The 27,986-nt window shown below is 44.2% G+C and overlaps 1 protein-coding gene across 3 annotated transcripts; it reads right to left on the bottom strand.

The window, feature by feature from the left end:
- Positions 1–301: 301 nt before the first annotated feature.
- ZBTB21 (zinc finger and BTB domain containing 21) lies at positions 302–25,328 on the bottom strand. 3 transcript variants are annotated; one of them, XR_013959974.1, is made up of 3 exons: positions 25,210–25,328; positions 6,779–6,863; positions 302–943 (listed from the first exon to the last, which is right to left on the bottom strand). XR_013959974.1 is itself a non-coding variant. In XM_080656956.1 (2 exons), the coding sequence occupies exon 2, from the start codon at positions 13,557–13,559 to the stop codon at positions 10,383–10,385; it is 3,177 nt and encodes a 1,058-aa protein (XP_080513082.1). In that variant the 5' UTR covers positions 13,560–13,572; positions 25,210–25,328; the 3' UTR covers positions 10,261–10,382. The 3 variants fall into 3 exon arrangements, 2 of the variants coding, with proteins under 2 accessions (XP_080513082.1, XP_080513081.1); XM_080656956.1 differs by lacking the exons at positions 302–943; positions 6,779–6,863 and adding an exon at positions 10,261–13,572; XM_080656955.1 differs by lacking the exons at positions 302–943; positions 6,779–6,863; positions 25,210–25,328 and adding exons at positions 10,261–13,572; positions 23,153–23,838.
- Positions 25,329–27,986: the final 2,658 nt, after the last annotated feature.

The raw sequence follows: 27,986 nt of genomic DNA, 5'->3' as shown, positions 1-27,986 counted from the left end.
AGAATTCCTAGTCTCAGTCGTCGGGCTAAAAAACAAACATACATGTCGGGAGGCTATCATCCACGGAACAGCTTTTCTAGCAGAGATTTGGAAGCCCAAGTTTCCCTCTCTCTACCTGGGGTCTGTTTCTCTTGGCCTGAATGCATAGCTGCCTGCCTCGTTTCTTCCTTTGATCGGCGCTGACTTATCCAGAGCACAGTGTTTAGGGCCTCTGGTGCTTTCAGGGAACCACAAAAAAAATTTTTTTAGGAACCACAAGAATATTTAAATTTCCTCAAAAATCAGAAAGAAGAAAATGTGCTCTGGGTGGAAGAAAATATTTTAATTTTTAATCCAGCCTGGTTTGTATTTTTCTATATATCAATGCAGTTGTAAAATAGAACTAACGTACATATTTTAATGGAAGAAAGTTTCCCCAAAGTGTCTAGGGCCCACAAAAATTATAATGTGCCCTGCCTTTCATATATTTAAAAAAATGCCCCCCACTCATTGGGAACATAATGTTTCTAGCGCTCTGCCCTAGCACTGGCACTGAAATTCGGTTATGTCAATGAGGAAGATGTCCCGATTTGTATGCACTGTAAGACTGTTCCTGAGCCCTGGGACTCTATCAACTGTACCTCCTGGGACCAATCAGCATTGGTTCCTCGGGAAAGAGCCTCAGCTCTGGATAGTGTGCAGGGGTCCTCAAACTTTTTAAACAGGGGGCCAGTTCACTGTCCCTCAGACCGTTGGAGGGCCGGACTATAGTTTAAAAAAACAACTATGAACAAATTCCGATGTGCACTGCGGCCCGGGACGAGTCTGCTGCTAAGCAGGACAGACAGCGGCACCCGGCGGGCTGGATAAATGTCCTCGGTGGGCCGCATGTGGCCCGCGGGCTGTAGTTTGAGGACGCCTGGAAGCCTTTCCTTAGTAACTGCTACAGCCATTTCCAGCTGTTCTGTGAAAAAAAAAAAAAAAAAATCTGTAACCCTATAACCATATATATGAAATCAGGAAACATTCCCTGGGTGTTTCTAAAATATGGATGTGCGGGGGCTAGAAGCAGAGCCTAGCCCAGTGGTCGGCAAACTGCGGCTCGCAAGCCACATGCGGCTCTTTGGCCCCTTGAGTGTGGCTCTTCCACAAAATGCCACGGCCTGGGTGAGTCTATTTTGAAGAAGTGGTGTTAGAAGAAGTTTAAGTTTAAAAAATTTGGCTCTCAAAAGAAATTTCAATCGTTGTACTGTTGATATTTGGCTCTGTTGACTAATGAGTTTGCCAACCACTGGCCTAGCCCTTCTCAGAGACCCAACAGCACTTGGAGTACATTTTTTTCTTTTAATCTTTATTGTTGAAAATACTACATAGGTCTTCCTTTTCCCCCCATTAACCTCTTCCAGCCCACTCCCATCCTCCAGGCTCTCACCACCCCATTGTCTGTGCCCATGGGTTATGCATATATGCATACAAGTTCATTGGTTGATCTCTTCCCTCCCACCCTCCCCTGCCCTCCCTCTGAGGTTCAACAGTCTGTTCATGCTTCTGTGACTCTAGGAAATTATTTTATTTTTAATGAAAGGGCTAGTAGGGTATATTCCACCTTACGTTCTTTTCTTTTACTGAGAAATCAGACAAAAAATAACATCGAACATTACATGCTATTCGATAATCTATCTGTGGTCACTGATTTGTGAACAGAAACTTGTCTTCGTAAGATCTCTGAACTCAACTTGACTTCAGCAGCTACTGATCAACATATGCTTGTGAGGAGACATCCGAGGCTGGAAAAGGACCACCTGATCGCAATAGAGGGAACAATCCCGGGAGCTCACACAGTGCCTGAAATAACCCGTGGGAAATGGGTAGGAATGTGGTCTCAGTGATGGAACCATAGATCTCAATTAAATGCTACTTTGATTCCACTTAACACAGTTTAGGAGCAAAACCTAAAAGGATAGAACTGATTCTACTAAGTTAACTATGTCCCCCAAACAAACCTCCATAACTGTTTTGTTTTGTTAATCCTCACCGGAGGATATATATCCATTGATTTTTAGAGAGAGTGGAAGCAAGGGGGAGAGACAGAGAAAGAGAAACATCCATGTGAGAGAGACACATCAATTAGTTGCTCCCATAGGCACCCTGACCAGGGCTGGGGATCAATGCAACCAAGGTACATGCCCTTGACTGGAATTGAATGTAGGACCCTTCAGTCCAAGGGCCAATGCTCTGTCCACTGACCCAAACTGGCTAGGGCCCTCCAGAACATTTATAGGGATACAGAAGTGCCCAGCACTCAACAAGGCCAAGTTCACAATGTCTGCCACCCAACAAAAAAATTACGGGATATGCCAAGAGGAAGGAAAATGTTACCCAGAATGAGGAGGAAAAAAAAAGAAATTGAAGCCACCCCAGAAATTGAAGAGATGCAAGAATTAGTATCCAAGGAGATAAAAAAAGTCATTATAACTGTATCCCATGTGTTCAAAAAGCTAGAGGAAATATCTAACATGAGGAATATAGACATAGAAGATATAAATAAGATCCAAACCAAACTTCTGGTAGATAGGTCTAGACAATCTATATATATAAAAACCTAATATGCAAATTGTCCCCTTGGGAGTTCAACTGGGAGTTCGATCCCTCACTATGATGTGCGCTGACCACCAGGGGGAGGCGCGGAATGAAGGAAGGCCCCAGCTGGGAGTTGGAAGGCCCCGATTGGCCCTGATCGCTGGCCAGGCCTAGGGATCCTACCCGTGCATGAATTTCGTGCACTGGGCCTCTAGTTGAAAAATAAATGCAGGTAGGGGTGTGTGTGTGTGTGTGTGTGTGTGTGTGGTGTGTCTATTCTTTCCCTCTATGCCTGCCCACTGAATGCATACTTAATGCCAGTATGTTGGTTTTCAAACAATATTCTCCACTAAAAGGAATCACGTTCCTTGGCAAAATGGCTAATTTCAGGGTTCTGGCAGGGAAAGAACAAGATGAGTCTGGAATATCTTGTGTAAGAAAGTAAGAAAATACTCAAAGAATAAAGGGGACTTGTGAGCTCACTTCAGCAACATACATACTAACATTGGAGTGATACAGAGAAGATTAGCATGGCCCCTGTGCAAGGATGACATGCAAATTCGTGAAGCATTCCATATTTTTAAATAAAGAAATACCAGGTTAAAAAAAAGGGGGAGGGCATGTCAAAAGTCAGAGAAGTCAGTTAGACGCTCTGACTGGCTAAATCTAGGATAATCCTCTATAATAAAAGGCTAATATGAAAATCGACCTAATGGCAGAACAACCAGTCTTTATGACATGCACTGACCACAGAAGGCAAACACGCAATGCAGAAGCTGCCCCCTGGTGGTCAGTGCGCTCCCACAGGGGGAGCGCCGCTCAGCCAGAAGCCGGCGCACGGCTGGCAAGCGCAGCGGCAATGGCAGGAACCTCTCCCGCCTCTGCGACAGTGCTAAGGATGTCCAACTGATGGCTTAGGCCCACTCCCTGTGGGCTCCTGGAATGGGAGAGGGCACAGGCTGGGCTGAGGGACCTCACCCCAAGGGCACGAATTTTGTGCACTGGGCCTCTAGTTTAAGAATAAAAACTTAAAAAATGATGGCAACTGATTATAACCCACAGAATAGATTATGAATCCATGAATCCACAACACTCAAATAGATGAATAAATTAATAACATTTTTTTCTTACAGTTAGAGCCCACAAATAAAGCATGGAGGTATGAGAAGATCTCCATTTGGCAACGACTATAAAAATAATTCAGCCAAGAAACATCAACGGATGGTAAAATTTGTGGGTAAAATGGAGATGAGGAATGGATAGTCTCAAAAATATCTCCCCACAAAATGTTAACTGAAGAGGGTGAAAAGCCTAGTGGAGAAAGCTGGCAGAAATGATCTTAGTGGAATGATCAATAAGGGATAACCAGGCATAGTATGCCACCCATAGGTTGAGATGCAAAAACACAGCCTCTGTGATGTTCTGGTACAAAAATATATAACGTGGATCCAATCATGTGGAAATAGCAGACAAACTCCAATTAAAGGATGCTCATAAGGTGACTGGTCCATAATCTTCAAAATTACCGAGGCCATGAAGTCAAAGAACGATTGAGGAATTTTCCAGATTGAGTGGACAAGAGATTACAGGGCTGAGAATGGGGAGGTGTGGGGAGAGAGGAAAAGTAACAATGTGGGAGGAAAACCAGCCTGTCACTACTTTACACACACGGAACACACACGTGCACAATGCTTCCCAGGCAGTGAACACTCACTGTTAGTTGTTACTATGATACTAGGAATAACTAGTCATTAGCTATTACTATTCTTACGTTTACTGATGAGTTTATCCAAACAACTTGCCACACTGGGGTGACATAATGGGCACCTCAGCAGTGCCAGAGACACTCACATAGCACGCACACACCCTAAACAAGCGCATGGCATTTACAATCCAAAGGACTCCCCCATCTGAGACCAGCCACCTGAACATTTCCATTCCTCCTCGAGTTTACTGGGAGCCATATAAAAATTAAAACACTCTCTGGGTCTCTCACTGAGTAGCTGAATGAAAATCTGGGAAGTATATGCAGATATTCGGCAAGTTTCCTTCTAATAGTGGAAAATAAATGGGCTGGTTGTCTCTCGCCTCTGACAAGATTTCTTTGCTGTATTTATTTATCAAACACTTACTAGGCCCCTTCCCTTTGCCCGGCCATGGAAACACAAAGCTGACCAATAGTCCCTGCCCACGGGCCAGTCCCGTTCTTGTTGGATAGACCACAGGTTGGCAAAACGGAAGCCAGAGTGACTGGGCTAACCCAGGGCTTTCTGGGAACACATAGCGGGCACTACTTTAGCCTGGAGTGGGGAACAGGCGAGTAGGGGTTGGGAAGTATCTCCTAGAAGAAATGATGTCACCAAGCTAAGACACTCAGCTGGGCAAAATGCCGATTTGCACTACCATGAGGTTCAGCCAACCAACCAAAGGACCCCACTGCCAAGGATGGGGGCCCACGGCTGAGCATACCTGAATTCATGCACAGTAGGGCTGCACCATGCTTTCTTTTCAAAGTGCTTCTATGACAACAGGGGGACATTTTTCTCCAGACATAAGCCTTGTACAAAGAATACCTGCCACTCAACTCCATAGTTCATAAGAGCTGACATTAACAGAGCCAAGACTTAGCCTCTCTGGCTAGGTAAAAATATCACCCGCTGGACATTGCCTTGAGTGTGGACCCAAGACCCAGGAGGATGTGACAGGAATGCAACAATCACAAACCTGGAAAAGCTTGTAATTACTAAGAAAGGGCAGATGTAAAATTTCAAAACACATTTATTTGGTGGAAATGGAATAAGAGGGCTAAAGGAGATCCAAATAAAGAGTTTGCCACTTATTCCTGGTGAAGTGTGTTCAAGAAACTTTTAGCCAGAGATTCCCCAGAAAGACTAGTTTAGGGTAACAGGCAAGGAAACCGAAATCATCAGAAGAGGCAAATGCAAACCTGGGTGGAGGGAACCAGTAAGAACCGTCTGGTCCGTCTCTCCTTCCCTATTTCCACAGCCACTGGCCATCAACAGGTGGCTATGACACGCACTGACCATCAGGGGGCAGACGCTCAACACATAGGCATGGAAACATGGAACAGACTGATGAATCCCAGAGGGAAGGGGAAAGGGGGAGGGTGGGAAGAGATTAACCAAAGATCTTATATGCATACTAGAGGCCTGGTGCATGGCTTCATGTACTGGTGGGGTCCCTTGGCCTGGTCTGCGGAGATCAGGCTGAAACTGGCAGTCTGACATCCCCCAAGGGGTCCCAGATTACGAGAGGGCGCAGGCCAGGCCAAGGGACCCCACCAGTGCATGAATCTGTGCACCGGGCCTCTAGTATACCATAATGAAGTTAATATATGCTGGTGTAATGGAAGAGCCACCTTAGAAGGAAAAAAGATGCTACAACATGGAAGCCTTATAAAATTAAGAAACAGGTTATCACTTGATATGAACTTCTTTATGCATTTACCTCCTCATTTTTAAAAAATACTAATTTGACCAGTAAAGAAAAAGGTGGCCAGGCAGATTACTGCTTATATGGTTTTAGTTATATTTCTGGTGCCCAAATTAGTGAAGCTTTAGTGCAAACAATTCTACAAGCAACCTGGAACTGATGGGGAAAATTAAATCTCTTACAACTTGCAGGTGGTTATTCATATTAGCCAAGTAGATGGGTTTTATCTTCACTTTCAGAAATTTAAATGCTATCGATCATTAGTATGAAAGCGTGAAACATACCAATGAGACTGAGACTCCAAACAAAATACAGTACAAATTTATTGACTCCCATCATTCTTAGTCAAGATTTAAGCAAAGTAAACAGACAACAGAACTGGATACGAATAAGCAATGGATTAACATTCCACAGAAATCCTATTTGACTATGAATTTTCAGTCCAAAAAAGCTTATTCCTAAATAAAATCAAACAATGAATTATTCTGCTAAGGATATAACAAAATATACACAATTATAAAACCACATTTGTTTTTCTTTTAACAATAAGCATATATTTAATGAAAGTTTTGAATAGTCTTGGATTAATGTCAATAAGAAATGATCACTTTTGGAAAATCATTATTAACCAAGTGTGTAACTGGAAAATCTGGACAGCACTAACAAATGACCAAAGAGCACTGAACTCAATTATTTTACAGATTTACAGCAAAATACTTTGGTTCCCAAATGACTGTCTCTACAAGGAATTTTTGAAAAGCCTTACATGAACTCGTTTTTCTCCTCCAGATCTAGACGCTGACTGTTCGGTTTCTTCCTACTCGTGTGGAAATGCCGTAGCCAGAGCAGCACTGAACAAACATGGCAAAAATTAGGCAAACGTCAAACTTCTTAAAGTGCTAAAGCCACAAGGGAAAAACCCATCTTTACAACTAAAAAGGCCAGTGTTAAAGAACTTACTAAATAATGTGTTAGCATTATTTAAATCAATGCTTTTCAAAATTACTGCAAAAACATTGATACATCAGAAATTGATGTAATGTTCCAATATTAATTAGTGCAATTTATAAAGAAATATGTTATGAATGACATCTAATTATTTTTTGTAGTAAGAAAAGGCAAATTATTTCACTTCCCAGAGTTCCAAATTATGGAACACACACACACACACTTAGAGGGAACAAGGCCAACTTAGATGAGTTAATTCTGTCTCCCCCTCACCGTGGCCAGTTGGCCTGTGGATGAAACACCCCTTACCTCCAGGGAAGGCCACGTTTTATTCTTGTCTGTGTCTATTCTCAGCACCAGTGGGTGCAGTGTGTGGATTAGAGTATAACCAATTAAGTGCTGGGGCATATTTTTAAAGACAAAGCTGTTACGACTCGTTCAGATCAGAAAACCAAGAACCACTTAATCTCCCCACAAATGCACGACATCAACTGTTGAATCATTAGCTGAATATTTTGATAAAATTATAAATACATATGAACCAAAACCAGTTTTAAAGGTAAATATTCTATTATTCTTGAAATATTACTATAAAAATGTGCACTAATGTTACCTCCATTGCTTACCTTAATAAAAACATGTTTTATGATGTTCCTCCCTCCCTCCCCAACATGAAAAAAATGATTCAATAACAAGTTCTCAGATTAACAAAGAATATATTAAAACATCTTACATTCTTTCCACAACTGCATAAAAAAGCAGACATCCTGAATACTTACAAGGAATAATGAGCTTTCTGCACTTTCAAAACTAATTACAATCAGAAAAATCTTTTTCAAGAATATATTTGCTAGCTAAAGAGTTGCAACAATGAAAGACCAAGTCATCTTACACCAAGTATTTGCCTACTGAGATATTCTTTAAAAACCTGTTTACTGAATAAAGCAATAAACTTGTCTTTCATTATTTTACTTCTTAACGCTTAAAATAGTTACAGGAGTGGAAGCATATTTTTTTTTTGACCACCAAAATAAACTCTTTCAGCCTAATGCTTTTAAGATACAGTATAAAAAGTAATAGAAAAACCAGAACTGCATTATAAATGTTTTTGGTTCAAAATTTTATTTGAAGTCTTTCGTTCCTCGCCTAGACAAAAATGTGAACTAACAAGACAAACCACTGGCAATTCTTAAAATCTAACGGATTCGCAGAGCCTCTAATTAGGTCAAAAATATTCTACTGGTCAACTTTATTTAAAAAACCTCAAAAAAGTGGCATAAAGGTTCAAGTCCTGGGATACTGAATTTACAATGCCAAGATACTGTGTGTCACAGATTTATTAGATGCTCAAACAGCCATAAGTAATGATTACTCTGAGGGAAACTATCTTCTACTGAAGAGATAGCTACCAAGGTGTTCAGAGTAAGAAATTCCACATCATACAGGGAATGAACTCAATGGACAATAATCCATCCTAATGTTTGACATTAAATTGTATGCTTTAGTTTTGTCTCTAAAATGCAGACTTCTTTAAGAAAATATAAAGATGGTAATAATCATTACTTAAAATAAAATTGTAACTTAATTTTATTTTCCTTTCACCATCAAATTTAAGAACAGAAACAGGAAGTAACCACTCAAATATTTTGGGACTTTTGAGTTTTCAAATGAAAAAATAAAAGGCAAAATTTCATATGTAATTTCCATAATGTACAAAGTCTATTAGTATTTTATAAAAATGTTTGTGTTTCAAATAAAGAGACTGTCCTTCCTACCTTTGGTCTGGAATGTGGGTAATGAGTTTCATAAGGACAGTTCTTTTCTGCTACAGCACAAATTTAAGTACTCAGCATACTATTTCTTAGTCATAGTAGTTAATTTTTCTTTTTTGAAACAATAGCTTGTAAAAAAAAATTAATAAACTTGGGAGTCTTAATCCACATCACTACCTTAAAAGGATTTTGTAGTTTCCCCAGTTTTTCTACTTTTATATATCTGACCACCCCACACAAGTAAAATAAAAATTGTACCTTTTGAAACAGCCCCTGGAACTCTGGATAACACATATGGAAAGGTTTTTAATTACAACTCATATGAAATAGAAAAAAAAAAAAAAAGCTCAAACCCTATGGACCAAAAGAAGTAAAAAAATACAAAACAACAAAACTAATTTTGGACCCTTGATAGTACTTAAACAGCTATTTAGGAAATGCTAAGCAGTGACTTGAAGCAGAACGGTTCCACCACGTGGATGCTTCACCACGATAAACTCCAACCAATTCTAACAGAACTTATCACAAGACAAAGAGGTAGGAAACTGTATATTGTCAATATCATATCGTTTTTGAAAAGCACGTGGAGACTGCAGTGTGGTGTTTCTCACTCTGCTTCACGTCTCTGGAAGTGAATGGTAATTCAGGATTCAGAGCCGCTGGGCTGACTCTATGTAAATATACGTCCTGACCTTTTTGTTATACTATCAATTTCAAAATTAGTGCCACGTTATCTTTGTCCCAAATACACTCAGATTTTCAACTTGTGGCAGCATAAGCCAGAGGAAACCAAACATCTAAGTCCTTCCAGTGCTGGACTGACCTTGCACTGTGATGTGGACACAGCACAGCAGCAATCTGATCACAACACCTGTCCCCACTGAAGCCTTTGTAAACTGACCTTAGGGGCCTCCCAGAAATGATATTTTCATCTCCCAAGTCTTTCTGCAATAATTACACTAAGTGACCCAAGAGGAAGTTTTTATTTTATAAAAATCTAAGTATTACTATTGCTGATTTAAATTTCTCACAATTTTCATACGAAAAGTTCTACATGACCACAAAATGCCAAATATTTTTATCCACGAAATGCCAAATATTTTTATCAAGTGTCAGGATTAACTTCTTAAAGTTGAGGTTTATCACTTTTTTATTGCTAGAGTATTCTAAAGACCTAAATCAACACTGCAAACTACTCCACTTCTTCCAGATAAGTTTTGGACTTAAGAACATGGCTGAGATTTAACTAGAACTTATGTGTCTGATATAATTAAAAGCAGAAATTCTTTAATAGTATTTCACTAGTTGCAAATCAGTAAGAAAACAAAACCACCTCAATTAAAGATTATAACTGACACTGGAATGAGGAATCATGCAAACAACCAAGACCAACCAATTTCAACATTAATGAAGTCAAGTTGTCCTGTGACTGTAAGGTCCAGAAGCACAGTATTTTTTAAGTGTTTTCCTAAGTTGAGTAGACATTAGTAATTAATGTCAGTTTACCTCAAACTTATACTCAAGCATAACAATTTCCAACCTTTATTATTATTTTGTAAAAAATATTTTTGTATTATATGACACATTTCACAACTTAGGCTGAAATCTGGAGACTGCCCCCATTTCATTATAGAGAAGAGGGGAGGTCTTTTAATTATGGGTTTGTTCGTGACTCCAAAGACTAAAGGCGGTCTTGAATGTCCTATGGCAAAGTTTACACATAAACTGGCGTTTAAATGTGATCGCTGAAAGGGGCGGGGCATGGTAAAAAAGTGTGTCTGATTCCTGGGGCACAAACAGTTTCTCCGTGGCCGGAGCTGCGTTTTCAGACAGACCCGTTGGACTGTCAGGCTCCAGGGGCTGGATCTTGGGCAGCGGCGGTGGTGGGGGCAGAGGTGGCGGCGACGGAGAGTTTGTGGGAACTGGGCACACTTCAGATTCTTTATGCGCTGAGTCCTCTGTAGCCTGAGACATGTGGGACTGGAAGTGACTCCAGAGCCGGAAATTGGTGCGAAAAGCTTTGTTGCAAACGTGACAGATGAATGGTTTCACGGAACACAAGAGCTCCTGGTGCCGCTCCAGCTGCTTGTGCGAGGTGAACGTCTTGCCGCATTTCTCACAGGGCCACAGGCCCGGGTCCTTGCTGGAAGCTGCTTCTTTGGGAGCTGTGCTGGCCTCAGGCGCCACTTCCTCAGCTTCCTCCACAGGCTCCTCTTTGACCTGGATCTTCAGTTGCTTCGAAAGGCTAAGGTCTTCGGGAAGGCAGGAGGAATCTTCCGAATCGAAGTTGACTTGCTCCGAACAGTCACTGAACGCATTGTCATCTTTTGGTGTGACCACGTGGTTTGCTTTCTGAGGCTCGGGCTGGGCCTGGGGCTTGGAGGAGCTGGTGACTTCACCGTTGTGGTCCTGGATGGGTAAGGAAAAGTTTTCGGCTGGAGCCATGGTGTTCTGATTGTGGACTTCGACTTGGTGCCGCCAGATGCTGAAGGAGGACTTGAAGGTGCGCATGCACTCGAGGCACGTCAGCTTCTTGTACTCACACTTGCTCTCGTGCTCGTGCTTGAGCTCGGGCGAAAAGAACCTAAGGCTGCAGTAGGGGCACACGGTGGCGTTCCGGCACAGTCGCTCGTGGCTGCCTTGCTCTAGGAGAGAAGAGAGCTTAGCGTTACAGAGGCGGCACTGGAAAACCTCCTTGCTCGCTACCGGACCGTCAAGAGCGAGAGCTTTCGGCTTAGCGACCTTGTGTCCTCCAAGAGGCTTCTCTCCGGGGTGCATCTTTATGTGCTGTTTGAACTGAGAGAGAAAGCGATAGGCCTTTCCACAGTAAGTACAAATGTACACGCCTTTGGCTCGCGACCTCAAGTTCCTCTTGATGACTTGAGCTGGGGAACTACTCTGCCCCTGAAAACCGGGCTTGCTGCGCCTCAACTTAATGATCAGGGCCTTCTTAATCTCTCTCTCTCTCACTATGTCAATCAGCTTTCTTTGGAACTTTTCATCCAGAACGGCATGTGAACTAGAGGCTGGTGACGGGTTCTTCACTATGCCGTGCTGGGTCTGACAGTGGGTCCACACCTTGAAGTTTGTGTGAAACCGCTTGTGACAGATGTCACAAGCGTAGGGCTTTTCTGGGTTGTGGTACATGTTAATGTGCCGGTGAAGACCTGCTGTTGATCTAAAGATCTTAAGGCAATGTTTGCATTTAAATTTTTTGTTTGGTCTTGTTCCCTCCAACTCACCAAATTCATCTTTGCTCAAGTCAGAATCTGGAAAATCTGCTTTGAGTGTGGGGCTCGAGCCTTCCTCGAGATTAACTTCTGACACCAGAGAGCCGTGTTCATCCACCTTTAACTTCTTCAAGGGCAGTCTTCGGTCCGCCTGGAACCTCCTTTTTGCTGGGAGTCTGCTCATGTCTTTTTGTTCGTCTTCTGTTTTCAGAGGAAGGTCCCTCGAGCTGGATGCCGTGGCGGCGGCATCTCCCACCGTGACCCGAATGATGTCGGAGGGATCCGCGGATGGGCTGCGGGGCTCCGTCTTGATTCGAACCTCAGCAACAGGGGGTGCGCCCTCCCTCTCTGTGGACTGAGAAGCACTGAAGGACCGGAGGCGGTGCGGCTGTGCAGCTGGAGTCCCATCATCTGGGGTTGGTTTTTCACTACCCTCTTTTAAAGATGACTTTTGAGATAAAGCACAAAACACATTCCCTGGTGCATCGCTTGGCACTGCAGACGACCCCTGGGAAGATTTCAAATCTATTGAGGGTGAGTAGACAGGAACCTGGCTGTCCATCGACAGTGACCGTCGCAGGAGACTCTTAACAAGCGGGCCGCTTCTGTCAATGCTTTGGTTTGCAGAAGCAGACCCACTGGACGGGATCACCAAGCCCAACTTTGAATAGTACAACAAGTTTCTGTCCTCACCCGGGCCATTTCCTCTGTTCGTTTCTTTCAATAGATAGGGAGTCTCTGATGAGCTTCGAAGAGACAGAACAGGTGGCCGGGGCCTTTTCAGAGCCAGCTCTATGGCTTTTCCTTTGGGCAGCTGACTGCTTCCACCTGGTTTGTCATCCACTGCCTCTCTGTCTTGCGGAGGTGCGGAAGACAGGACGGCATTCCTTTTCCCCAGGCTGCTTCTGTTAGTGTCATCCAGAGGTCCAGCACACTCAAGAGACTGTGTGTAGCCCACAGAACCATCTTTTGGCCAACTTTTTTCAGTCAACGACAAATCGTGAAGTGGTTCGACTGGTTTAGAAACCTGTGGCTTACTGGCATTGGCCTTGACTGCAATGTTTGGGGAGGGCTGGGAAGTATGGCTTATTTCAGGTGGACTTTGACTGACGGTTTTCCCTTGTGCCTCGTTCCTGCTTTGACAGACAATGACACTTCTCTTTTGAGAACTGTTTTCATCATGTTCTACGAATATTCTTTTTCTGCTGGGACACATTGGAAAGGGTGCTTGAGGTGTTTTAGAAACGATGTTAGTCAGAAAGGAAATCCCGAGGCTATAGCCTAGTTCTTGCACAGCAGCAAGGCTGCCTTTCTCGACAAACAAAGATGAGGAATAAATGTAGTTCAAAACGTTATCAAAAGCATCTGGTTCACAAAAGTCAAGCTGGAATACAGTTTGCAACTCATTCTCCTTATTTGTGAATAAACTATGAAAATATTCACTGCTAGCAGCCAAGACATTTTTGTGAGCTCGAAATTTCTGGTCTCCAACAATCAGAAGCACATCACACAACTGTCCTTTGAGGCGCTCCTCATTGAGTGCGCTCAGGAGAGAAATGGCATGCGCTGGGTTGATGTAATGCTGTAATCCCTCCATTGCTTGGGCTTATCTGAAAGACAAAGTGTAAAATTATGAATAATGCAGTGAAAAGTTCTCCACCAGGTGAAATGCTCCGCAAAGGCAGGGACCATTAACTAACTGTCTTTTCAGAGGTGCCAATATTTAGCAGATTATAGGCACACAAAAGCTTTTGTATAAACAATCTTATTTAAATAACACAGAAAATATGAGGAAACAGGTCTCATGGCATAAGAAGATCAATTATTAAAACTGAGGAATTTTAGAAACTACAGACTATAACACAGCCATTTTCATACCATCAAAAAGGCTGTTTGACTATGGCAGATATGTAAGGAAGTGATATTTAAAAATAATAGTTTATTATTTAGGGTCCTTATCCATTTCCTGTTTGGTTCTATTCTTATTAGTTCAGAGAGGAAGTTATGATGTACTGAAATGCCTGACATCTATAATTCTGAAAGGAAGTCCTTTTATTACTATGTCGGGGTTCAAAACGAGTCACCCAAGTTGTGCTTCTGAGGTATGTGAATTATTTTGAGTTAAAGGCAACAGATACCCCAAGAGAAACATTGCCTTCTGAGCAACCTAGAAGAATTGAATTAGGGACGTGCCCATAAGAAGATTATCAGATAACCTTTTTGACCTCTCTATATGGTAGGACAAACTACTAATTACTGAACATCTGCTCTTATCATCCTACAATGAACCTCCTCTCCTCTGAAGCCCCCTGGTGCCTTACCTCATCCTTAGCTCACAATATCACATATACCCCATTTCCCCAGTCTGTCTCTGGACCTCTCATGTATGCAGGGTTCCCATATGTAATTACATTTGGTTATTTGTAATCAAATCACATGTTCAACCATAGCATAAAGGAAACTTTGGCCTGAGTCTAAACTAAATTATTACTAATTCAAAATTAAGGGATTGAATTGGGATTTACCTGACATGCTCCTCAAATCTAAAGGTGAGACAACCTAGTGGTTGGATGCAGGCTCTGCCCGAGAAGCTGGGGCTCGAAAGCTGGCTCCTCCCTTGCTGTCGATTAGCCTGATTATCAGGTCCCTCATCTGAAATGGGAGCATGGACCATGCCCTCCTTTAAGGTTGTTGTAAAGATTAGGTGAGCTAGCATCTCATACACAGTAAGGACTCTGACAAATTATGTGCAATTTATTTTCAGAAATCGCAGGATTAATAGGCATTTAACTCAGTATCAAAAAAGGGGGGTTCACTTGAACCCCACCCATGTTCTGGACAAAGAAAGCCATTTCATAAAGAGATAATGTTACTGTAACACCTCGTCTCTTTGGCTTGATTTTATAATGCCATCTTTTCTTTAAAAGACTTATGGTATTTATTTTTAATATTAAAATGGATTTAAAGTAATTAAGACTTGTGACAGTTTTATCATTCTCTAGAGGGCAAGTTGTAGATGTACCAAACTCCACACCCAGTACATGTGCAGGTTCTCCCCTGGCTACAAAGGACAAGCCTTTGCAGGTCAATCAGATCTGGGATCTTCAGAAGAGCTCACAAGAAGAGCCTGGTAAGTCACCAACCTGGAGCAACCAAGAATCCTATAACATGTCCTTAATATTCTTCTGACTCCCTGTTCTGGTGCTGACTCAATTTAACCAACTCAAAGGCATGGCTTTGCTTTTGGGGACAAAGCCTGTGGCCTGTCCACACTCACTCACCTCGGTCGGACTTTACTGATTTTCAGTTCATTTCTGACTGCCATCATTTCATATCAGTGGTAAATTTTAATGCCTGTATTTGTGACTGCTTGATAAAGGTATTTTTCCCTTCCTTTCCCCATTCTGTTAGCCATCTTAATTTCTCCTTTAGCCCTACTGTACTGTCTTTATAATCACACATCTATTTATGTGCAAAGAAACCCTTGTCATCTTTTACACAGGTCAGCATAGAGAGATAAGCTTATAATACCACACTTAGCAACTTAGCTGAGTACTGAACAGTTTTTAGTGCTAATGAGTTTTGAGAAAGCTGGTCAGATGTTGCCACAGGGAAAAACAACAGATTAAGAATCAAAAGCTTGGACAAGTATTTTTCAAAGGTGTTGCTTAAAATCAATTTAGGGTGTAAAACTAGCAATAAAATGATTAGGGCAAAGTGAAAAATGTCAGAATGTCTCAAATGTAGTAAGGCTAACTAAGATCTTGTGGAACTTCTGTTGGGCTTCTGTGTACACATATCCAAACATGTAAATAAGTACTGGGTCGGGATGTGTTAATATACTCCTTCCTGTTAGCCAGAGTCAAGACAGTGTGAAAGAAAGTGCTCTAGGCTAATCAACCTCTGAGCCTCAACAATGCTACTGTGAGAATTAACTGAGAAAGCAGTAATTGTTACCACTTGTTCACTCATTCAACAAAATGGCATTTGAGAAGGCCTGAAGGTGGCAAGGATGAGCCATGAGGATGGTCACTGAGGAAGAGCATTACAGCAGAGGGGAGAGTCAAGATAACAGCAGGGATGGAGGAGAGAGCCGAGGGAGGCATGGAGGATGACCTTAGAGAAGCATGAGAAGAGGCTGTGCAGGGATGGGTGGACGCATGGAAGAACTACACTTTTTATTGGGCGGCCATGGGAAGATTCTGAGCAGAGGAATTATGTTTAAAAGGATCGCTCTGGCTACATTGTTGAGAATGGACCATGGAAAGTAGGGAAGGAGTGAAAGCTGGAGGCCAACTAGAATGCTGCTGCAATGATGCAAGTGAGACATGACGGCAGCCTGGCCCAGCTAGGAGTCCACTGCAATGATCCATGAGACAGACACTATGGTGCCTGGGCCACGGTGGTAGCAGGGAAGAGAAAGGCAGTCGTTAGGATGTCTAATGGACTGACTGTAGAGGATAAGAAGGTGAGCAGTTAAGGATGTCTCCAAGAATTCTGCCAGAACAACTGGGAGGATGGTCTTACTTGAGATGAAATTTGATAGAAAAATTGGTTCAGATTTTTTTTAAGAATTCAGTTTTGATATTTTAAATGTTAGCAGAAATCTATTTATTCATGTACCTTTTACTGGCACCTTTCCTGCTTCACTTTCTCTATAATCTTTCTGGTGCTTCCTGAGATCACTTCTCAAATAAATATCCTCATCTGAATCCTTGTCCAGGGTCTGCTTTTTTGGGGGGACACATAACAAGACACAATGGAAACTTGAAACTATAGATACAGGCTGAAGAACTGTGCGAAGACTAAACTGAGTGAGATTTTTGTCCTTGAACATGAAGCAAATGCTATTCCACATAGCATCTGCACCCTATTCCTATATGCTAAAGTCAACATTTTCTTACTTTTCATTGTTCAGAAGTTTCCATCTTTTGCTTTCTTCAAATTATCATCCCTGTTTTTGTTCTAAGTAAGTACTTGCAATCCCTTGGACCACAGGATTCTATAATCTATAATAATAAAAGCATAACATGCTAATTAGACCAGACGTCCTTCCGGACAACCTTCCAGATGAAGCCGGGCTGCAAGGGAAGGCTGGGTCCTGGGTGCTGGAGGGAAGCTGGTGCTGGCAGCCGGGGGAAGGAAGGCCTACTCTTGCACGAATTTCATGCATCAGGCCTCTGGTCTTTGAATAAAAACATCTGGTAATTAGGGAACAATAAGTCACTCAGAGTTGAGTTGTAAAAGACATAGTCATTGTCCCTGAAAATTATCTGGGGACTGAAAACTATTTGACTGTAACTTCCATTTAGAGTTATCAATGAGATTGCTTGCCCGAGAACTGGCTAAGTATGTCTAAATTCCTGATATGCCTGATAAACAACTCTATAGTATTTTCCGATCTATTCACTCAAGCACTAATTGAACATTTATTGCCACACATTACTGTAAACCTTTTTCATTTGTTAACTCAATATTTACAGCAACCCCACACTATAGGTACTATTATTATCACCATGCCCATTTTACAGATGAGGAAACGAAGGCACAGAGAGATAAGGAACATGCTCAAGGACACAGACTTACTAGTACGCAGCAGAGCAGGACTCAGCTTCAGGGGCCACACTCTTAATCCCTACATCACCTGCCACTAGTTTCCTCTTTTAATTCTCACATAACACCTAAGCTCGGCACTGTCATCATCCCTGTTTTACAAATTAGGAAATGGAAGCACCGAGAGGTCAAGTAATGTACCCAAGGTCACCCAGTCAGTTAGTAGTGCGTCTGGAGTCTGGCCCCAGAGCCTGGACTCTTAGTCATCACGTTACATGCTTCTAATAACTGGGCACCCGTCTAGTATGTGCCAGAACCAGCTAGACGTGGTAGATATCAATCTGACAAGCATGGTCCTGCCTTACGGCATCTGAAATCTTGTGTGGGAACAGGGCAAGTCAATCTGTCATCATGCTCCAATATGCTAAGCACCAGACAGGTTCACAGAGTAGAGAGAATATAGGTGATGGCACTGATCCAGGTGAGAGGGAAGTCAGAGAAGGCATGCAAGGTAAGAGGCCTCATGAACAAGCAGGTGTTAAGGACATGGGAGGAGCCCTGGGAAATGGTTAGAGCATTGGCCCACGCACCGAAGGGTCTCAGGTTTAATTTCTGATCAAAGGCATGTACCTTGGTTACAGGTTTGTTCCCTGGTCCCAGTTGGGGTGCGTGGGGGAGGTAACCAATCGATGTGTCTCACATCTATGATTCTCTCTCTCTTTCCCGCCTATCCCTCTCCTCCCACCCTCTTTTCCCCATCTCTAAAAATCAATGGGAAAAAATATTCTCAGGTGAGGATTAACCACCAAAACAACAACAACAACAACAACAAAGAACATGGAAGGAGTCAGGAAGGAAGGGTGAAGGGCACTTCAAGGACAGTAGCAGTATGTCCAACATCATAGGGACAAGACACCGTGGCGGGCTGGAGCAAAGGACACACATAGGGGAAGGCCGGTGAGTAGGGGAAGGCAGGTGACGAGGCTGGAAAGAAGATAGAGGCCTGAAGGCCCTGGGGGCTACATTTGAAGACTGTAAGAGGAGCGTGACCTCTTCCACCTCTCCAGGAGCCCAACACTCTAGATCAGTGGTCGGCAAACTCATTAGTCAACAGAGCCAAATATCAACAGTACAATGACTGAAATTGCTTTTGAGAGCCAAATTTTTTAAACTTAAACTTCTTCTAACGCCACTTCTTCAAAATAAACTCGCCCAGGCCGTGGTATTTTGTGGAAGAGCCACACTCAAGGGGCCAAAGAGCCGCATGTGGCTCTCGAGCCGCAGTTTGCCGACCATGGCTCTAGATGTCTGGAGCAACAGGACAGAGAGCACAGGGCAGGGCAGATTCCTCACCTTCAGGTTGAGGCCTTTGCTTTTATCTTTTAATTCAATCACTAAAACTGAAAAACAATGGCTCCTTTCCTGGTAGAGCTGGCAAACAAGTAACATTTTGAACTTCTGTGTTTTAATGGAGCTTAACAACTAAAAATACAAAATGCTATGTTAAAAATCCAGGCAAAAGGGGGGAAAACCCCACACTGCAAAATGTCATGAAGTAATCCAGCAAAACCCTGTGTGGCTGGTGGATGTGCAAACTGAATTCTCAAAACCCACTGCCTTTTCCGCTCTTCTGCCCTCAGACGAGGCCAGCTTTGTTACTGGACGTACTTTCTCTTCCATAAATCTGCCAGCTTATCACACTCCGTTTCTCACAGGCCCCCATGTTTTAATTATGAATAATCAGCCTCTGACTTATAGAAGAAGACAGTGCATCACAAGTTTAAAAGCTCTATGTACACACATTGCCACTGTCTCCACAGCCTGTACCTTTCCCTTTGCTCATCTCTACCTGACTCATCAGTGCAGGTGCTCTTGCTACCAGCCATGGCAGAAAAACCTCTGTACTCTTAAAAGTGGGTGAAATGGGAAAAAAAGTCCCCTTTATGAGTGGCAGAAAAAGCGTGGAGGAAATCCCCCAGGAAAACCAGATTCTGAAACAGGGCTGGCTTGCTTACCACTTCGGCCCCCATACACAAATATCTTCCCAAACTGCCTGAATTGTTTCTATTTCATGCTGTTTCCTGAAATTTCCAAATGAGAGAATCTTTATGGTTAACAAGTCATGGAAAGACTTTCAAATCTGTGTACTTGCCTGAAATCCTGGCATTGCCACCTACTAGATATGTAACCTTGTAAAGATCACTCGACATTTCTGAGTACTAGTAGTTTTCTTAACCTGATGAGCAGGGCTAACATTACCCACGACAAATGATTTTCATGATGAACGAAAGACACAGTATGTTTGAAAGTTCCTAGTATATATAGTGTTTCCGATATGGCAAGCACACATTTTATTTCCTTCCTTTCCTGAATGTTTATGTGGGCCTGCTACATGTCACGTATCACAAGAGGTGCTGGTGATGGCAGATGAATGAGCTGGCCAGCTGCCTGTTGCCCAGTAGCACACATTCCTGTCATAGGACATGCATGATGAAGGACACAAGAAGTGTGTAATAATACTGATTTCAGGAAGCAGTTAATTAAGGCCAGGGGTGGGAGGGTGGATGAGTGAACAGGGGGACATCAGGAAGGTTTGGGACTCACAGCTCACTTGACTTAATAACACTCACTTGATTATTAATACAGGTTTTCTACTACAGGTACTTTTCAGAAACACTCATTTGATCCTACCTGGGCTTCAAAACTCCCGAAGGCTTGCCCTGGCCCAACGCCCTTCATAACTGGATTCCAAAAAATTAATTCATATCACCACCTCAAAGTCCTCAGATACTAAATGCTAAGAGGAGCGGGGAATTCATATTTTAATATAATTTATTTCAATGAAAATAATTCCCTCTTTATACCAAATTTAGAGGAGTTGCAAGGAGTTAAGATTTTTAAGGGGATGGGTGGAAGGCAGGCCCTTTTGGAATACACAGCATTCTGGGGATTGAAACAGAAAAAGGGGGAGCACATAAGCACCTGGATAGAAAGACACTTGGAGATGAGTAAGGGGCTCAGAAAGGAAGATGGGAAGGGACCAAAATAACCTCACTAACTTTCAAGTTTTGGAGACTAAAACTCAGGCTGGCATTAGAGCTAAGGTACATTACAGATCAAATTGGTTCCAAGACTAGCACTCAAAACCCTTACTACCAGACTTACAGAGAAATGTCTTTTTATATTTACAATATTAACCTAGAATTGAACTCTGAGCACAGAATTCTTCGGAATGTTGGGGACTGCTTATACAGTCCTAAAAATGACACTGGAAAAAAAGAGGGAAAGCAGGTAACAAAAAGCAAACACACAGAGAGACAATGCACCTGTATTTGACACTCACTCTGGGACAATATAGATATCCAGAAACTATTGGAAGCTCCTCAGATTTCAAAGCCAGTCTTGCTTATCTGATCCTTCAAGAGAGTAATGTCAGTCACTCCCTTGGATCACATCTCACCACATTTTCAGTCTCTTGAGAAGGTGTCATTTTGATTAAAGGTGTGTTCTCTGCACCTCCAGCTGAATGGCTCTACTGTAACTCAGTTCAGGTGAGTGGAGACTCTCTGGTCTTGGCCGCGTAGCAGCCACTCCTCCTCCAGCCGCAGCAGGAAGCCCCTTGATTTGGCTTTGGAAGAACTACCCTCATCCCCCTAAGTACAGTCTGATGCCTGCTCTCCCTTGCTCAGGAGTAAGTACATAACCAAAGCCAAGCTGATTAGAAACGCTCCCTCTGGAACCTGGCCTGAGAACGATGACAAAGGCAGTAAGTGATCGAAGCGGATTTATTCAGCAGTGGTCTGGGAGCGCAGCCTGCCAAGACCTGGCTACAGAGTCCTGCAGTTACATACCATGGTTTTTATCTTTCCGCCCAATTCTTTAGCTTTTCCTTAAACCTCAAGAGCAACCCTGTATCTTTATAATAAATTTCTTTTTCTAGTCAACCCAATCAATCAATTTTTCCTGTTCTTGTTATTAAATGATGCCAACTAACATATTTCTATGTGGTATTCATTCTTCCTGTCATCCCTTCCAAATGCATGGATAAACTGCGGCTGGACTGAGCTTTCCAAAACAAAGCTTTGATCGTTCATTGACTGAACACATTAAGTATCAGCATTATTAATCCACTCTAATTGAGCTCCTATTAGATGGTAAGATATACCGGAAATACAGGGTTGCACAAAATAGATAAGGCTCCTACTTTCTAGTGAGGTAAATCAGAGGATAAACAAGGAAACAAAAAAGATGAGTTCAGACTGTGCTAAGTGTTTTAACAGAAAGAAATAGGGTGCTTTGAGGGCAAGGAAATGCCTTGCTGTGACATTTGAGCTGAGACGTAAGATCTGAGTGAAAAGAGCCAGACTTGACTTTAAAAACAAAATTATAAAAACAATGGTTCTCCATTAGGCTAAAATGCAAAATTTTAAAAACGTGTGCTCCAAGGTTCTGTAAATTTGGTTTCAAGCTAGTTTTTAGGTATTTTTCCCCTTCGTTATCCTTGTGATGACTTCCTGCTTCAAACACTTCATCTCTGAGACACAACCTGCACGTCCTGCTTCTTCTATCACCCACTGGGTAATGTTCTACACCTCATATCCAGCCCCCTCCTTCCCCAGCACTCCACTCAGCTCAACATTATCTTTCAAAGCTCAGCTCAAGTTCCAATTAAGCCTTCTGCCATGGGCTGGATTGTGTGACCAGCCCCTCTCCCCGATTCATATGCTGAAGTTCTAACCCCCAGTACCTCAGAATGTAAGTGTATTTGGAGATAAGGTCTTTAAAGGGGTAATTAAGTTAAAAAGAGGTCCTTGGGCCCTACTCCAACCTGACTTACAACAAGAGGTCACAAACACAGAGGTTCAATGATGTGAAGTCAGGGAGAAGATGGTCATCTACATGCCAAAGTGAGGCCTCAGGAGAAATCAACCCTGCCTATACCTTAACTTTGGACTTCCAGGCTCCAGAACTGTGAGAAAATAAGTTTCTGTGTTTAAGCTATCGTGTGTGGTACTTTGTCATGGAAGCCCTAGAAAACGAATTAATTCACCTTCCTTGACTACTTCAGTCTATAATGAGAAAACACCTTTCAACTCCTGTATTACACAGAGTAGCATCATTGATGTAGTGTTTATTCAGTGCCTTATATTGTTAGTCATCTGTGTCTCCCCAACAGAACTGTAAGCTATTTAAGGACTGAGAATCTATTTAATATTTTTTGACACTCTTCACAATGCTCAACATAGTATCTTGCACAACAATAAGTATTTATTGATTTTTTTTCAGTTTTCTGACATTCCAATTAAGTGCAGGAGTGGAAATTATGCTTTTTTATTTTCTAACACAGTGGTCGGCAAACTCATTAGTCAACAAAGCCAAATAGCAACAGTACAATTGAAATTTCTTTTGAGAGCCATATTTTTTAAATTTAAACTTCTTCTAACGCCACTTCTTCAAAATAGACTCTCCCAGGCCGTGTTATTTTGTGGAAGAGCCACACTCAAGGGGCCAAAGAGCTGCATGTGGCTCGCGAGCCGCAGTTTGCCGACCACTGGATTAGCACAACGCCTGGCAGGTAATCTATTGGGGAAAGAGAGAAATTATCACACTAAAGGCTCAAGACCTGGACTTGCTCACCTTTATTGCTCCAGCATCTGCTATAGAGCTCAGCACGTGCAGCTTTCTTTGCTTTGTGTATGAGTTCCTGTGGCTTTATTTACCAATGAACAATGACTGAAATCCGCATCTCTGCTTGGACTTCTCCGCGGAACTCCAGCCTCTCAGGTGCCCAGTGAAGACTTCCATCACAGGAAACCCCACATGTCCAGGACTGTAGGTAAGATCCACACCTTCCCGCCCCTAACCCCATAGCTGCTTGTCTTCACATATTTCCTATTTAGCTTGGTGTGCTGACAACCACCAGGTCTCCTAAACCAGAAACCTCTTCCCTTTCCTTTCTAGCTAGTCTCCATGACCTGTCAGGCCTCGTGCGTAAACAGCCCAAGATCTGCTCTCCCATCCCCACTGGCTTTGGGGACATCTAAAATTGCCCCTTCAGTGATCTCTTCACCCAGACTCCCTCAGTAACTCAGCCCCTTTTTTGTTACACACCTAACACCTCCTGCATAAACACTGTAAATTCCTCGAGGGCAGGGGTTATAACTTTTTCAACTTATATTTCCACAGAATGAAGCACACTATAGATTCAATAAATAGTGTTAAAAGAATGAATTAAAGTTACTTTGAAGTAAGCCAAAGCCCCAAATTTCTACTTTCTTTTTGTCATTAATATTTAAGGATACTTAAATTTAAATGTAGAGGATATATTAGTCATTACATATGAATGAGGAATTTGCTCCAAGCATGGAGGCAAAAATTTGTAAAATAACTGTCACGGAGAAATCTTCCTAAAATGGATCAACCCATGTTCCTGTCCTCTTAAAACGAGGTAAGCAGAACACAATGCAGGCTCCTTACTGATGACTCAGGGTCATCATGATGAACAATCGCTGGACTATGCTGTAATACACTGATGCCCTCAGATGCTAGTGTTGGCTCTTGCACGGAAAACCCCTGGCTGCTACGCTGTGCGGAGTCAGAGGAATATTTGCCCCATCTCCCACTGTCAGGCACCCCGCTGCAAAACCTGCGTAAAAACACCCCACCTCCAAACGTGCTGCTGCAGACGCACTCTTCAGACCCGCAGCCCTACGGCTGGAGTGCACAGTAACCGGGGTTAAGGGCTAGGACAGAGGGGCTCTCTCCTGCAGTCAAAGGTACGATCTTCTGTAGTGAGCTACAGAATATGTTCCCGATAAGTGATCTGGGCGATCGGAGAACCCATCACAAGATGACGGGGACTAGGGCCAACGGAAGTCTCTGGGCCGGGGTCTCTGGCGCCGCCGGTCTGACTCCCCCCTCCCCCTTCCCCACCGCAGGCCGCAGACTTCAGACCGGGGTTTTCCCAAGCCGAGCAGAAACGCCGGTGGCCAGCGGAGGGGGCTGTGCTCCGCGGCGGGCGGTGGAAGCAGAGAAACAGGTCTTCCCGAGGGCCTGGGGGGAAAGGAGTGCGCTCTGGGGTCCAGGCGTTTGGCGGAGGCCCGGCCGGGAGGCAGGGCGCGGAAAGCAGAGTCGACCTGGGTTCCAGGTCGGTTATGCCGGCGGGGCCCGAGAGGACGGCGGGAAGGGGCGTAGGCCGTGGCAGGTGCGGGGTCCCACTGACCCTCCAGCTTCCGCGCACGCTCGCGCGCCCCTCAGCAAACACCGGCCAGTGGCCGCCGCCACAAATACGCCGGACGGGAGCACGCGCCCTTGACGGGAAGGCGTCCCAACCGTTCGGCGCAGTAGCTTGCTCACAGGCCCGGCGCGTACGCCCCCAGGGCCACCTGGCCGGGCGAGGGAAGCCCAGTGAGGGACCGAGCATGCGCAGTGGCGAGGGCGAGGCCAAGTGCGGGAAAGGAGCATGCGCAGTGTGAAGGCACAATAGGCTACGTGGGAGCCCAGGGCATGCTCGGTGAGGGACGGGAGCCGGCGCACGCGCAGAAGCGCTCAAAGCCCGCAACCCACAGGAGAGAAAAAACAGGAGAGAAATCACCTCAGAGTTACGTCAGGAAAGGCCGCGTTTTGCGGGGAGGCTGTGGCCTTCCACGGGGCCCCGCAGTTCTCCTAGGGCGAGGGGCGTGACATTTACTCACCGGTCTTCAGCCCGGAGGCAGACGCCGGGTCCCTTTCCGCTCACACTCGGCTCGCGCGCGCCGCAGCCGCCGCTGCCGCTGTGATTCCATCCATCTTGAATTTGACGTCATCCCACACCAGGGATGAGGTCATCGCAGGCAGCGCTCGTCACGTGCGCGGTGCTGTGATTGGCCGCCGGGCGCTCGGGGGCGGAGCGAGGGAGGTGCGTGGCGCCGGGGGCGGGGCGGCGTCGGGCAGAAGGGAGGACAGCCAGCGCCGCCCGCGTCCTCCCGCGCCCGGCTTCTACCGGGACCGCCCGCGCCCGCCTCCTACCGCCGCTAGCGTCCTCCCGGCGCCCGCCTTCCTCCCGCTCTGAGCTCTCGCCCAGCCCGAGGCAGACTGCAGGCGGCCGTGAGGGGTGGTGGCGGCGGGAGGGGCACGCATCTCGGGGATGCGGCGCGGGTGGGCCCGGTGAGTCCCCGCGCCGGAGAGACGCGCGCACCCCGGAGACTTGCCGCGGACGTTCGCCCCGCCCCCGGCCGATCGCGTGTGGCGGCGCCTCCACACGCCCCTCGGAGGTCGGTTCCCCAATGGAGGCGCGGGCGCAGGAGCCGGGCTGGGGACCCGGGTGAGCGTCACCGAGTCGTGGGCACAGGCGCCGGTGATGCTCGGCTCGTAGGGGCTCTCATCGGGTTGCCCCCAGCAGGAAGCTTCAGGGCTTGCGTGGTCGTGCACCACGTATGAAATTGCTGACCTCGAGTGCTAACATTTTCTCCCAACAAAAGGATCTGATCACGAAGGACCACTTGAGAGTGAATTGGAGTAAACAGGGCCTCCAGATTCACCCTGCCTGAACAGATTGGGGTGCTTGCTCTGATCATATGCCTGATGGCATCTGCTTGTCAACTGCGTGTTCACCTGCAAAACCTTCACTTTCAGTAGCATTGACCTAAATGACCATAGGCAGTTAACTTACTTTCTCTAACATTAATTTTAATTTCATATTTCTTAGGCTTAGTTTTCCTGCATGAATATTACAAGTCCATTACTTAGAAAACTCACTTCACCTTTTTTAAAAGCTGTTTTTTTTTAAATACAGATTTTAGAGAGAAACATTGATTTGTTCACTTATGCCTTCATTGCTTGATTCTTGTATGTGCCCTGACAGGAGATTGAACCCACAACCTTGGAGTGTCAGGATGATGCTCTAACTGAGCCAGAGCCAGAAAACTCACTTCTCTTTTAGTCAAAGCCAGAAAATTAATATAACAAATGCCAAACTGTAAGCACTAATTCTAAAGAAAGATTCTGCTAGACAAGCTAAATGGAACATCCTATTGTTCAATATATTTCAAATGTTAATTTTCAAATGAAATTTTAATTTCTTAAAAGTTGAATTTATGCACATGACCCCAGCTAATTTATGAAATGTTTGAGGAGTATGTGTAAGAAATAATTTTGCATTAGGCTAATAAGAACTAAAAGCTTGTTCCAAAATTACCAGCTCTATTATCAGTTGTTACAGTTTGACTAATTTTAAGAGTACCCTTAGTCTCAAAGGAAGAATCTTGCACCTAAAAATTTTCTCCTACAACTATTTAAAACTTTAAAAAGTGGCTTTGACTTAAGGCGGAATGCAGCAGTGATTTTAAGTCTTTTAAAGGGCCTTGGGCTTTAGGGTCCCCTGTGTTTAGGCTGGGCGAGCGCACGTGTTTAGCCCAAGAAGATAAATAGGAAGCTATGTAGCAGAGCCTGAGCTATTAGCTAGGTTTTCCTGTTCACAGGGTACTGTCCCATATGCCAAAAGCAATCTCTCTATACCTCTGCCTCTAGCTGCCTCAGGAAGATACACATCGGCGTCTCCATTTTAAGCCATGTGACTGGACTTTGGTCATCATTTCACTACGAGTCACTTGACTGCTAAATCCAGCAGAAACTTTTCACTCCTTCAGTTAGTTGGCCTCTTTGATTTGTGATTCTCTGTACCGATTCATGGTCCAAATCTACGTGATGCCTCCTTCCCCTGGATTTTCTCCCTCTTATCTTACCCTGGTTCTTGGCCTCCTGTGAGCCTGTGTCCAGCCTCACACTTTGGGTTTCCCCAGGTTCTGACTCGGCCCTCTTGTTATACTCACCCGGTGCAGTCTCAGCCATCCCTGGGACATTAGCCAACCCGGCTGAGCTAGGGGACTCGGACACCATCTTTGCTCCTCTTTTTCTCCAGTGTTCCCCCTGTCACCAAGTCTGGTCCATCCACTTCCTGAATGTTTCTTTGATAACATAACCACTTTCCACCCCAGCAACTTCCTAACTACTCCCCCAGCCTCCAGGTCTTTCTTTTTTAATCTACCCTCATATTGCAGTTAGTGGGTTTTTGTTGTTGTTGTTGTTGTTTTTAAGTAAAAGGTATGCCACTCCCTAGCTTAAGTTTTTGCTGGCTCTCTGTTATCCTACGGAGGCAGCAAGGTAGATGTGTCTATCACTCATAAGGCACTAGGCGTGGAGGTCACTAACTTTTCAGGGGCTCAACTCTGGTGTTGTACAAGGTGCCCAGAGAAAAGCAAAGTGGGAACTTGGGGCGGGAATCTGAAGCTCAGGTCCTTATCGAGATGTCCGGACTCTGGGTGTGAGCAGGGTTGTCATATAGTAAAAATACAAAGCCGAAACTCAAAACCACTGTTTTGTCCTCCCCGCCCACCAGTACCTTCTCATCCCTCTCTGCTTGCTCTGAGCCCAGCACGCTGCCTGGCCTGTGTTAGGAACGCCACATATTTTCATGAGTATATTATCCATACAC

Source organism: Plecotus auritus (genome assembly GCF_963455305.1).
Source record: "Plecotus auritus genome assembly, chromosome: 2".
NCBI lineage: Eukaryota > Metazoa > Chordata > Mammalia > Chiroptera > Vespertilionidae > Plecotus > Plecotus auritus.
This window is presented reverse-complemented; position numbering and strand designations above follow the sequence as displayed.

Bases quoted from the DNA above. Each gene is read 5' to 3' on its own strand.
- ZBTB21 (XM_080656956.1), bottom strand. From the start codon at position 13,559: ATGGAGGGATTACAGCATTACATCAACCCAGCGCATGCCATTTCTCTC.